Below are 14,102 nucleotides of genomic sequence, written 5' to 3' on the forward strand. Positions count from 1 at the left end.
AAAAGTTTGAAAAAGAAAACACTTGTTCTCTAAGACCCTAGTTTGAAGAAGAGAAAAATGTATTTACTTCTATATCAAGAAGTCTTCTCTTTTTACATATGATTACTCTTGAGAAACCTATATGCAGGTCAGGAAGAAACAGTTAGAACTGGACATGGAACAACAGACTGGTTCCAAGTGGGAAGAGGAGTACGTCAAGGCTGCATATTGTCACCCTGCTTGTTTAACTTATATGCAGAGTACATCATGAGAAACGTTGGGCTGGAGGAAGCACAAGCTGGAATCAAGATTGCTGGGAGAAATATCAATAACCTCAGATATGCAGATGACACCACTCTTATGGCAGAAAGTGAAGAGGAGCTAAAAAGCCTCTTGATGAAAGTGAAAGAGGAGAGTGGAAAAGTTGGCTTCAAGCTCAACATTCAGAAAACGAAGATCATGGCCTCTGGTCCCATCACTTCATGGGAAATAGATGGGGAAACAGTGGCTGACTTTATTTTGGGGGGCTCCAAAATCACTGCAGATAAAAGACACTTACTCCTTGGAAGGAAAGTTATGACCAACCTAGATAGCATATTCAAAAGCAGAGACATTACTTTGCCAACAAAGGTCCATCTAGTTAAGGCTATGGTTTTTCCAGTGGTCATGTATGGATGTGAGAGTTGGACTGTGAAGAAAGCTGAGCACTGAAGAATTGATGCTTTTGAACTGTGGTGTTGGAAAAGACTCTTGAGAGTCTCTTGGAGTACAAGGAGATCCAACCAGTCCATCCTAAAGGAGATCAGTCCTGGGTGTTCATTGGAAGGACTGATGCTAAAGCTGAAACTCCAATACTTTGGCCACCTCATGCAAAGAGTTGACTCACTGGAAAAGACCCTGATGCTGGGAGGGATTGGGGGCAGGAGGAGAAGGGGACGACAGAGTATGAGATGGATAGATGGCATCATCAACTTACTGCACATGAGGTTGAGCAAATTCTGGGAGATAGTGCACGATAGGGAAGCCTGGCATGCTGCAGTCCAAGAGGCTGCAAAGAGTCAGACAAAACATCACCAACTTGATGCACATGAGTTTGGGTGAACTCTGGGAGTTGGTGATGGACAGGGAGGCCTGGCGTGCCGCGATTCATGGGGTCACAAAGAGTCGGATACGACTGAGTGACTGAACTGACTAAATTCTCTGAACCAAAATTTGAAACAAAGAGATCGACAAAAAATTTGTGCTATTTCATGATCTGAAAGACTAGATAGATAGAACTTGGGTGCAGAAGCATTAGAACTCATGGAACCTAAATTTATAACAGCTGAGCATAATACTGTAGGTTGTCCCTGACCTGGAAAATCTAGGTTATTAAATTATTAAGTAGCACAAGGCTTATATTCTCTATAATGTCACAGCTCTCAAGACTGTACTGGAAGTCCAGTCTTTCAGGGCCTGAGTTTCCTCCTAAAACAAGTGCAACTTTGTAAGAAGACTTTCTCCCTTTAGTTACTAGATTTTTCCTGATGTATGGATCTTCCCGACCCAGGGATTGAACCTGGGTCTCCTGCATTGTAGGCAGATGCTTTACCATCTGAGCCACCAGGGAAGTCACATTTAAAGCCTAGAGGTTGTAAATGTCAAAAAGGATAATAAAACTTGAGGATAATTAAGCATATTTAATATAGGCACACTAATATAGGTACGGTGGGTCACCTGGCTGCCTGTTATTGACTACCCAGCACTTATGCTGGAAGCTAGGACCATTCCAATAGCCCCATGAATATGAGGGCTCCACAGCTTTTCACCAGGACAATTAGGGGTATCAGGGTCTTGAGCTGGTCCAGACCACTGCTCCTGAACCTGGTCAAGAATTATAAGAACTACAGAAACTGCTCAAGAAGCACAAGAACTGTAATTGCTCCTGACCAGGAGTGAAGTAGGGACTCGTGGTGGTGGTGGTTGTGGGGATGTGGGCAGCTGCTGGAAAGGCACTTTCTGCATTGGCCTGCCTGAGAGGTGAGGCCAGGAAACCCTGTTCTCCCCAACATGCTGCAGAGGCCCCCATTTGTTTTTCCTCAGGTCTGAAGTGAGTAGAATAATCTAGATTTTCTTTTCAAACCAGTCAATCCTAAAGAAAATCAACCCTAAATATTCATTGGAAGGACTGATGCTGAAGCTGAAGCTCTTATACTTTGGCCCCCTGATGCAAAGAGCCGACTCACTGCAAAAGACCCTGGTGCTGGGAAAGAAAGAGGGCAGGGGGAGAAGGGGAGACAGAGGATGAGATGGTTGGATGGCATCATCGACTTCATGCACATGAGGTTGAGCAAATTCTGGGAGATAGTGCAGGACAGGGAAGCCTGGCATGCTGCAGTCCAGAGGTCGCAGAGTCGGACAAAACTGAGTGACTGAACAACAAAATTTTTCTTTTACTACGTATGTGGGTGTGATTTATCAAAAGAAACTCATTTAGAGGCAAAAGTGCTTGCACCTGACTTCAAATTTTAGCATTGAAAATTTGTTTTTAAAGGATCAATAGTAAAATAAATGCATAATATATTACTTTTTAAAGTACAGCTCCAATCTCAAAACCTATACACGTATACATATATACCCTGAACATATGAAATACACACACACACACACACACACACACACACACACACACACACACTTTAGGGCACAATTTGATTCTCATGGATTCATCTGGTGAATTGAAAGCAGGCTGCACGCAGCCCCGGCTCCCTCAATGGGAATCAAGGTAAAAAAGTCACCTGTGCTCCTCACAAGTTATCCACAGTGTTTTGAAGGCATGGAGCGTTTTCAAGAGTGGGCTCAGAACTGACTAACATTTATTGAGAGACCTCAGGGCCCAGGCTCTGTGCTGTTTTACATATGCAGTGCCATTTAATCTTCACAGCAATAACAATCTATCTCTGTCTCTAAATCTCATTTCCAGTTGGCAGTTGAAGCAGTGAAGCGAAGTGAAGCGAAGTCGCTCAGTCATGTCTGACTTTTTGCGATCCCCATGGACTGTAGCATACTACGCTCCTCCGTCCATGGGATTTTCCAGGCAAGAGTACTGGACTGGGTTACCATTTCCTTCTTCAGAGGATCTTCCTGACCCAGGGATCGAACCCAGGTCTCCTGCACTGTAGGCAGACGCTTTACTGTCTGAACCACCAGGGAAGTCCTTGAAGAAGGGCCTCTCGAGTGATAACCTTAGACTCACAAGAAGTGGCAGAACTGTTATTTTAAGTCAGGTCCTCAGGTCCTCTTACCAAGCCAGGGCTCTATTCCCTGATCCACACTGCCCCCTACAGGCCAGACGGTAACAGTATGGGAACCAATAGGGGAAAGTGGGTGTGGCCAGGGAGGACGGCCCAGGCAAAGGGAATCCTGTCAAAACAAAAGGGACTCAGAATGTCTTCAAACAATGAGACTTTTTTTTTTGTATTTATGCAGGGATATGCTATTGATTTGTAAAAAAGGTATAAACCTAATGCTTTACAAGGTACCATTCTATAGTTTCTTTCCATGATATCCTATTGCAAAAGTCACAAATTTCTTAAAACGGGGAACTAAAAAAATAAGTATTTGGTCACATGAATTTGCTTAAGGGAAAAAAAAAAAAAAAAAGCACAAAGCATTTTCCAGTGTTGTCCTCTATGCAATAACTAATATTTTTATGGTTAAAAAAGTTATTCTTTGCTTCTCACTTTGATACCCACAAGTTCCTTTTCTTAATAACAGCTGCTATTCAAAATTGTTATTTCTAAAACAAATTTTTCTATTACCACATGATACACTGTGGTAAAGGGCACTTAATATGCAAATTGCTAACATAACTTAATATTATCTTCCCTCCTGTTGCTCTTTAATTTGGCATTGAGCAGCTGAGGTTTGAGGTTTTAATCAAAGAGCATTGAATGAGGCAATTTATAAAATCAAATGAGCGTTCTTTTTTCAATTATTTCATTCACTGTTTATACCTACTAAATTGTAAAACAGTCCTAGAAATGCATTAATGCAATGATTGTGTCTTTCACTGCTTGACCGTGTCTAAATGAAGGTTTATTTTTCAAGTGCTGCAATATAGTAGAACAGTAAAGCATGCAGGCTCCAGCCCAGTGCGTAACCCAAGGCAAGCTGGTTATCTCTCAAAGTCTCATTTTCATCATCTGTAAAATGGAGATAATAACAGTACCTCCTTTATGTGGTCATAGAGACGATTAAAGGAAATAATCCACAGAAAGCATTAGTGAAGTGCCTGGCACACAACAAGTGCTCAGTTCTTACTAAGATGATGAATTTGAGAGCTCATACGGAAACATTACTGTCGCTGTTTAATTTACAGCCGAAACGTTCTAAGGACTGCATTAACTACATGCTTGGCCAAAAGAGAACAGGAGCATGCAAAAGCATCATTCTCAGCTCAGCACAAGGACCCCCCTGGATCAGGTTTCTGGCTTCCCATGTAGCACATGCCCAGAGCAGACAGCTAGGATGAACAGTAATTGCAGTCATTATAGGCATGGGGCGGGTGAGCAGCTGGCAAGGCCCACAGGTTAGGCAAGGGCAGACTGGCCTCCAACTGAGGCTGTGTTAGAGGTTAGTAGAGGCTTAGAAGGAAACAGGCAGCTGATCAGCCTGGAGAAGACAGACAATGGTCTCGGCAGCAACAGTGACAGATGAAGAGGGCTGCGGTTCAGCAAGCTGAGAGGATCCCGCAGGAGACAGGGGCCTGGGAAAGCCCCTAGGGAGACACCTCATTGACAGAATTTGACTTGGACCAAAGGCTTCTAACCCTGAAGTTCCAAAGGACTTTCTGATTATTTGAAAAAAGCTCTTCTCTTTATGACAGGCTTAGCCAAGGTGAGCTGGGGGTCATCCTTATCCCGTCCGTAAACTTGAGGTCTACTCATCAGAGGGTGGTAAAACCAAGTCTTCCTATCTGGGGCTCCCCTGAGAATATACATGAACCCAGTGCGTGTGGCAGGTCAGTCAAGGTAGAGCAAAGTCACTTTCTTTTCATGGGACTGTCACCAACAAAAGATGTGAGAATGAATGAATCTTTTGGAATGAAGCCTCAGCAAAGGGGTAATCATGGAAGATAAAACAAGCTTAGTTATACCAGTTCCAAACAATGAAGCATAAAGTTTTAAACAATTGTGGCCTTGGTATTTTACCTGCCTGACAAATGAGAGTCTTGGGAATGTGCCAACATCTTATATTTTCATGTTTTAGTCTGTATTTAGTGTCACACCATCGCCATCATCAATACCAAAGTTGTTCTCATAGTCAGCATTAGAATTCTGGGCAGTATCTGCTTGCTTTCTGAAGCTAATTCCAGTAATGATTTTTGAAAGTCTGTTTTGATTTTCAGTGTTTGTAGGCAGTCAGGAGTGAGCCAGACTCCCACACAGGAAATAGAGTCATCTTTGTCCATGGGCACAGAGCTAAGGCAGGATGACATGGTGGTGGAGCAGGGTGCCACTCTCAATTCAGTGTGACATACCTTATGGGAAACCAAATTGCTGGGCACACCAGAAAGGGAAAATCTCTGCTACTAAGAAACCTCAGGGCACCTGGAGTCTAGGCTACATTAAATAAGGCAAAACCATTAGCAAAGCTGTGCAAAGATACACATAAACATAGACCAACGAGGGGGAAGAACATGCATTTTAGGCACAAAAACACTTGAGGTGCTAGAATCAAAGCAGTGCAGCAGCATAAATATAAAGCCAACATAGATTCTTCCAGAATTTCAATAAGCCAAAAGGTTAACTATCCTAAAGCAATACCAAAACCATCAGGGATTTCTAGACAGTTGATATTGTCTGGAATTAGGGCTGAGAAAGCACAAAGGTGGTAGTAAACTCAAACCTTTAACTCAGGCGCAGAGTGATTTCTCATACTCAGTTTCCATCACTCAAATCAAGGCTTCAAAGTCGTTTACTTTGTACCTTCTATCAACATTCACAGTGAAGGTATCCTAAACACTCAATTTTCACATTCTTTTTCACTGACAAATCAAGAATTAAATACAAACTTTGCTAAACTCAGACATTTTCCAAAGTGGTTCATGAGCACCCTCTAGTGACACTGAGGCCAGTTAAGACAACACATGCCGCCTACCAAAACTGTCTTTAAAAAGTGCAGATTCACCATATTCCATTTCTAATGTCAGCTAAAAATAGATCTTCTGCCACCGTTATTTGCACAGCCATAAACTTAGCTTACTTCTCTCTTTAGAATCCATAACTAGATAAAGCCATTTATTAAAGAATATGCAATGCAATCATCTGAAAACATTTCAAAGTACCTTTGCTTGATCCCAATGTGAATGCATTATTTTGGCTGTTGGGAAGCATTTTTACAACCAAATAAACTTGATTACAAAGTAGTCAAGGATGATTTTTAAAAAATAACAATACACTTGTATAGTTCATTTCTCTTCCTATTTCAGTACTCCAGTGACTATGGAAACCGATCACAATGGCTAAATCCACACAACTCTGTGTTACAATTGCCTGATCATTTATTTCCTTATACATTTAGTGTTTGTTGTTTTTTTTTTTAAACAGAGGCTTCCCTCAAATTCCTCCATTCCTCAACCCTGTACTCCAGAGTTCTTAAACTAGTGGACCTTGGAAAATTGTGGTGTACAGGCATGGTCTATTTACATTTAAAATTTTCTTACTGGTCACCAAGATTTAAAAATCTTCTGAAGAAGGAGAATGATCTTTGGCAACACTTGGCAACACACTTCCAGGAACCAGGGGAAGTGTGTGTGTGTGTGTGTGTGTGTGTGTGTGTGTGTGTGTGTGTGTGTGTGTGTGTGTGTGTGTGTAGGGGGGGATGTCCCTTTAGGTGAGCCAGTCACAACTCAGTCCCCATCAGTCACATGGGTTACTTACCTGGCCCTGAAAGCCTTTAAGATGCAATCTCTGATTCCAAGACCCCTTTCAATTCTTCTCATGAAAGTTCTCTTTAAAATCCTAGTAACCAAGCTAATCTATCCTATTCGTGCCACAAAAGGCTACCAACCGCGCAGATTAAAAGGAACACACTATCATCAAGAAAAGTAAAAAAATATTCTCAGTAACAGAGGAATGCCAACACACAAATGAATGGTTTAGACTGATTTCAAATGCAGTCAATTCCCTAAGCCTTGATAAAGTTCACTTTGCCTTCATGACCCACATCTTTGAGATGGCAAAACCCTCACCACAGCAAACAAGCAGCTTGTAGATCACAAGCCACCTGCTCACATCCCCAGATTCCTCTCTTGGAGCCAAAGCCCTGGAGACCAAAGCGCCGGAGGCCAGCCAGGTCAGGAGAAGGGAATGTGCACTCACGGGGGTGCTGCCGTCTGAGAAGGTGTTCATGCTGACAGAGCTGCTCAGCTTGTCCGAGGACACAGAGGGTGGCGACGGGCTCCGCTTCTCCAGGGGCTCCTGCCGCTGCAGGTATTCACGCCACGCTCGCTGAATGCTGCCGAAAACAAACAGAAAGCACAGGCCCCGTCACTCCGGTCACAGACTCAGCCTCTGACAAGCACGAGGAGTCCAAAGGAACTGACTCTGACCAGGAACCTGAAGCACAGAGAATGTGACATGGAAAGTCAGAAGGCCCAGGCTGTCTGTGTTACTGGTTTGACCTTCACAAGCTTACCTGAACTAAACCAGTCTACAAGAAACAACTTAGTCAGAAAAAGTCATCTGTCAAAGTGCAATCAGTTAGCACATGTAAATGTACATGCTTTGACTTATGGGACACAAAACCTTTCAGTTTCTCACCACGTTTTCAAGTGAGAATAATGAATTATTGTTGAAGAACTGTTCTGTGCCAGGGTCAGCACTTGGCTCTGGATAGAGGAGACAGCACAGCCCTAGGGGGCCATTCACATAGACTTCAAGGTGAGGGGTGTTCCATGATGTTAGATGGTATAGTCTATGTGACCAAATGCATTGGCTCTGCTCTGGGACAAGACAGGCAAGTGCCCTGCGGTCATAGATGTTACATACTGTGGAAGGAAACCAGTAATGTATGATGAATAAACAAAGACGTGGACAGAGAAGACAGAAATATTTGAGACTGTTATATACTATTCAGAAAATTAACTCATGGTTAGGTGGCTTCTTGAGATTTTACCCAAGGAAGTTTTTTATGTCCTATGGTTAGTGACTCTCAAAAGAGTCATCTTCTGATCTGAATAACAGAAACCTCTTCTTCATTTTTGCCTGGAAAATCCCCTGGAGGGAGGAGCCTGGTAGGCTACAGACCATGGCGTCGCAAAGACTAGGACACGACTGAGTGACTTCACTTCACTTCTTCATGAGAGCTAAGCGAATTTCTCCATTTGGACTAGTTTCTAATCTTTGAAGAGATTAATATCTAGATTTTCACATGTGACCAGGGAACTGAATCTGTTTTCTCCTGGGAGTTGCTAGACATGACCACCAATTGTCAGGATTCAGCTTTTGAAAATAGTTTTAAATGGCTGCACTGATTCGCTCATGATCTCTTCTCAACTCCTGGAAGCATTCGATCTTAATTCTTCCACATACAACCAAAGTCACTGAAGGTGTTTTTGTATAAACAACATTTGTTTTCATTTGGCTAGAATGGTTCAGAGACTGTCCATTCTCCACAATCAGAGGACATACAGAACACATAAACATTGGTATGTGTTTCCTAATTTATTAAGGCTTTGTGAGTTATAATGTTCAAGGAAAAGTTCAGAAGCTACAGTGAAACAATCTTGGGATCAGAGGCCAATTTTCCCTGAAACTATGAAACTTCAGCTTCTGGAAGCTGAAGGCCAGGAGCTTAGAGGCCAGGAGCTTAGAGGCCAGGAGCTTCTTGACTTGGGTCATAGATAGTCACTGTTTTCTTATTTAATGTTTTCTCAAAATGTACCCTTATTTATTTATTTTCCTTTGGTTTAAAATTTTAAACAGGATCTCAGAGAGACTCCTGTAAGATTAAGAGGGTCCTGTAAGGGTGGCTGAGTGTGGTAATCCCATTGTTTCTTCTGGGATCCATTTTACTAAGGGAGTATCAAACTTTTGGCAGCTAATTTCCATGTCATCCAAAGTGCTTGAAGCGCTGGGCAAATGCCAGAGCGCTGCTGAGAAGTTCTGCCGCCTTAGGATACCTACAGCTTGTAAACCTGCCCATCAAGGACTTTAAAGCATGTGATTTTAAAAAAGTAACCTAAAAAATAGAGAATACTGACAACCTATAGGATACCCATACGTTTATAGGACTATGAAGTATTCCTCTCTCCAAGCCCCACGTTTTAATTGCCTTGGTTATTCGGAAAATATAGAAAGAAAATATTGTAGCCTTTTGAGAAGTTGGGCTTCCCTTGTGGCTCAGCTGGTAAAGAATCCACCCGCAATGCGGGAGACCTGGGTTCAGTCCCTGGGTTGGGAAGATCCCCTGGAGAAGGCAAAGGCTACCCACTCCAGTATTCAGGCCTGGAGAATTCCATGGACTGTATAGTCTACGGGGTCACAAAGAGTCCAACAAGACTGAGCGACTTTCACTTTGAGAAGTTACATTTTAGCTTGATGAACAGCAGGGGGCAGCATGACACCTTCAAAAAACAAAACAAAACAAAACAAAACAAAACGCTGGACAAAAATCCAGGTGAGATCTGCAAAGAATTTAAAGCATTCTCTTCTCCCTTGTAGTTATGGGATCTGGAAAATGACATGCCAGTTTTCCTTAAGTCGAAGATTAAGAAAAGAGTATTTTTTCCTTCCAAGTGGAGGAATATCATCTTCTTTTCTTAACTGATAAAATGTGACATTTGTTATTTGTTGTTTATTCTCTAGTTAGTATCCGACTCTTTGTGACCCCATGGACTGCAGAGCACCAGGTTTCCCTGTCCTTCAATATTTCCCAGAGTTTTCTCAAACTAACATCCAATGAATCAGGGATGCCATCCAACCATTTCATCCTCTGTTCAGTTCAGTTCTGTTGCTCAGTTGAATCCCACTCTTTGCGACCCCATGAATGGCAGCACACCAGGCCTCCCTGTCCATCACCAACTCCCAGAGTTTACCCAGACTCATGTCCATCAAGTCTGTGAAGCGATCCAACCATCTCATCCTCTGTTGTCCCCTTCTCCTCCTGCCCCCAATCCCTCCCAGCATCAAAGTCTTTTCCAATGAGTCAATTCTTCACATGAGGTGGCCAAAGTACTGGAGTTTCAGCTTCAACATCAGTCCTTCCAATGAATACCCAGGACTGATCTCCTTTAGGATGGACTGGTTGGATCTCCTTGCAGTCCAAGGGACTCTCAAGAGTCTTCTCCAACACCGCAGTTCAAAAGCATCAATTCTTCAGTGCTCAGCTTTCTTCACAGTTCAACTCTCACATCCATACATGACCACTGGAAAAACCATAGTCTTGACTAGATGGACCTTAGTCGGCAAAGTAATGTCTCTGCTTTTGAATATGCTATCTAGGTTGGTCATAACTTTCCTTCCAAGGAGTAAGAGTCTTTTAATTTCATGGATGCAATCATCATCTGCAGTGATTCTGGAGCCCCCAAAATAAAGTCAGCTACTGTTTCCACTGTTTCCCCCATCTATTTGCCATGAAATGATGGGACCAGATGCCATGATCTTAATTTTCTGAATGTTGAGCTTTAAGCCAACTTTTTCATTCTCCTCTTTCACTTTCATCAAGAGGCTCTTTAGTTCCTCTTCACTTTCTGCCATAAGGCTGGTGTCATCTGCATATCTGAGGTTATTGATATTTCTCCCGGCAATCTTGATTCCAGCTTGTGTTTCTCATGAAACGCTCAGTCCAGCGTTTCTCATGATGTACTCTGCATAGTAGTTAAATAAGCAGGGTGACAATATACAGCCTTGACGTACTCCTTTTCCTATTTGGAACCAGTCTGTTGTTTCATGTCCACTTCTAACTGTTGCTTCCTGACCTGCATACAGGTTTCTCAAGACATAGGTCAGGTGGTCTGGTATTCCCATCTCTCATAATTTTCCACAGTTTATTGTGATCCACACAGTCAAAGGCTTTGGCATAGTCAATAAATCAGAAATAGATGTTTTCCTGGAACTCTCTTGCTTTTTCCATGATCTAGCAGATGTTGGCAATTTGATCTCTGGTCCCTCTGCCATTTCTAAAACCAGCTTGAACATCGGAGAGTTCACGGTTCAAGTATTGCCGAGGCCTGGCTTGGAGAATTTTGAGCTTTACTTTACTAGCATGTGAGATGAGTGCAATTGTGCAGTAGTTTGAGCATTCTTTGGCATTGCCTTTCTTTGGGATTGGAATGAAAACTGACCTTTTCCAGTCCTGTGGCCACTGCTGAGTTTTCCAAATTTGCTGGCATATTGAGTGCAGCACTTTCACAGCATCATCTTTCAGGATTTGAAATAGCTCAACTGGAATTCCATGACCTCCACTAGCTTTGTTCGTAGTGATGCTTTCCAAGGCCCACTTGACTTCACATTCCAGGATGTCTGGCTCTAGGTGAGTGATCACACCATCGAGGTTATCTGGGTCATGAAGATCTTTTTTGTATAGTTCTGTGTATTCTTGCCACCTCTTCTTAATATCTTCTGCCTCTGTTAGGTCCATACCATTTCTGCCCTTTATCGAGCCCATCTTTGCGTGAAATGTTCTCTCGATATCTCTAATTTTCTTGAAGAAGTCTCTAGTCTTTCCCATTCTGTTGTTTTCCTCTATTTCCTTGCATTGATCACTAAGGAAGACTTTCCTATCTCTCCTTGCTCTTCTTTGGAACTCTGTAGCCCCTTTCTATTCCTGCCCTCAATCTTTCCCAGCATCAGAATCACATATATACAAATACCTATAAAATAGGCATTAAAATATCTATTGATATAAGTCCACTCACTTCCTTAATTAAAAAGCTATATCAATTTTTGAATATTTACCTTATTATCCTTGTCTGCATATATGAAAACAGTTTTACTTAGTCGAAAGCATATTAGATTTTGTTCTTTTTTCTTTAAATTTAGGGGTCAAAAATGAAAGGCCAGTCACATCACTCTAAGCTACTATTCTAAATTGCTACACTATTTCTACACTATTTTTTTTGAATGGTAGAGCCTTGCTATTATTACTCTCTGAATCATAGAAAAGTATTTGCATCATACACTTATCCCTCTTTGCACTGATATGATGTTCATAGATTAAGTTAGTCTAATATTAGCCCTCAGAATACCATCTCTAAATGTTATTTTACTGTAGGAGAGAATTAAAACAAAATGCAGAGGCATTTGTCCCTCGGTCAAAGGGAATGACTTTCACTCTCTTATTCCAGCTTTATGACAATTCCTACTAACAAGTCTCCTTTACAGCTGCAGTAGAAACCCTGAACACCAACTACCTTGACATTTTTACTTCTGAAACTAAGCAATACCATCAATACATTGCTGTAAAAGCTGGTTGCAGAGAGGGAGTACTCTCTGTGTGTTCCCATATGTTGAATTATAAATAAAGTACAGAAATTTACTTCAAAAGAGATGATAAATACATGTTTCAATTTCTTTGCCAGCTCAATTCCAATGTATCTTCCCTTGTCTCAGGGATGGCATAATCATTTGCCTCTACCCTTTCTTTGTCAGTTTCACAGGGCAGGTGCTTCTCTCCCACACTCACAGCTACTTGGGGACTCACAGCCTGGGCAGCTCTGGTCATCTCTGGATGTCCTTACAGAGAAGAGCAGAAGAGAACACTCTGAGAGTTGGGATGCTTAGAGGAGGTTTGAGGGTGTCCTGGTTTTCAATTAGTTTTCAAGGATGGATGGGATTTAGACTGCAAGGGAGGAAGAGGAAAAGACCTTGGACAAAGGCATGGAAGTGAAGGTACCAGGCAGGATGCAGGAGGATCCCAGAAAAGATGGCAGAGCATGAGGTTATAAAGACAGGAAGAGGATCCCGATGTCGACAGGGTCAGGTGGGGGCAAGACTGGGCAATACCTGCCCCTTGTGAGGGGGAATCCCCCATCAAGGCACAGTCTGTAGTTACCAGACCTTCAGCTTTTCAAAGGCAGCCAGAAATCTGGATTCTTGTGTGAAACTTACTAAATACTAAATAATTTTAAAAATACTTTATTACCCAAAGTAAGTGGAATTTGAGGATAAGAAAAGAGGGCACCATCAAAGAAAACACAAGTCTAAGTATCTTCTGAAACAATTGATTTTCTACAGCTCCTTTTGCATGCATTCTCCCACTCAGTCCTACCACATGTGGGCTGTGGTGAAGGCTCCACTAATATTATTATTATCATACTGGTAGGTTTTGCCTGCCCAACATCCTCCTTCTCTTGGTTCCAGCACCATTTCTCCATGGGGACCCACCAACCTTCAACCAATGAGCTATGGATGAGGCAGACCCCACCCCTCCACTGTAGAGAGCAGCTTGTGTGCCAGACTGAACACCCAGAGGGCAGCGATTGGTTCATAGAAGCTCACATGGTTCAAGCCAGGCAACAAGAGGCTACAGAAAGAGAAGCCCCCTCTTGCACCTGGAGGTTTGCGATTGGTAACCTGGAGCTATCCATGACCAGTTTGCTACAATGCTGGGAGAGAATGAAGAGAAAAGAGCTTACAGAAGACAGAGATGCCTGGTGACTGTGCCCCCTGGGTGTTTATGTTAGGTAATATAATAAAAATCTCTTTTTTTATATACAACTTAGTTTGAGTTGAGTTTCTGTTACTTGCAACTACCGGTTTCTATGTATTAGATGAAACAGGCCCCTCTCCCAGTCTTGAAGGGTTGGCTTTGTGTAGGAAATAAACCTTATCATTCAACCTTGCCCCAGCTCTTGATTGTCTCCCAAGCTTCTGCTTATCCAAACAACCCATTTCATTTTTAATAACTCCCAGTAGCTAAGGGTGTGCCCACGCAGGAGACGTGGGTTCAGTCCCTGGGTCAGGAAGATCCCATTGCGGAGGAAATGGCAACCCACTCCAGTATTCTTGCCTGGAAACTCCAATGGACAGAGGAGCCTGGAGGACTACAGGGTTACAGAGTCCAGGGTTACAGAGAATCAGACATGCCTGAACAATTGAGTATGCACACACAGAGCAGTGAGTGCCACAAAGGACAGG

At 42.5% G+C, this 14,102-nt stretch overlaps 1 protein-coding gene and 1 non-coding gene across 2 annotated transcripts in view; both read right to left on the reverse strand.

Moving 5' to 3' along the window:
- Positions 1-1,516: 1,516 nt before the first annotated feature.
- TRNAC-ACA (transfer RNA cysteine (anticodon ACA)) lies at positions 1,517-1,588 on the reverse strand. The gene has a single exon. It is a non-coding gene; the product is annotated as a tRNA-Cys (tRNA).
- A 1,837-nt stretch (positions 1,589-3,425) lies between these two features.
- The window catches only part of IQCJ (IQ motif containing J), a 217,107-nt gene continuing 206,430 nt past the window's right edge, over positions 3,426-14,102 (reverse strand). The window contains exon 4 of the mRNA XM_027963890.3: positions 3,426-7,479. Within this exon, the coding sequence (XP_027819691.3) occupies positions 7,167-7,479 (313 nt within the window). The 3' untranslated portion in view covers positions 3,426-7,166. The remainder of the gene's footprint in view (positions 7,480-14,102) is intronic.

The sequence above is a fragment of the Ovis aries genome, chromosome 1 (assembly GCF_016772045.2).
Source record: "Ovis aries strain OAR_USU_Benz2616 breed Rambouillet chromosome 1, ARS-UI_Ramb_v3.0, whole genome shotgun sequence".
Lineage (NCBI taxonomy): Eukaryota > Metazoa > Chordata > Mammalia > Artiodactyla > Bovidae > Ovis > Ovis aries.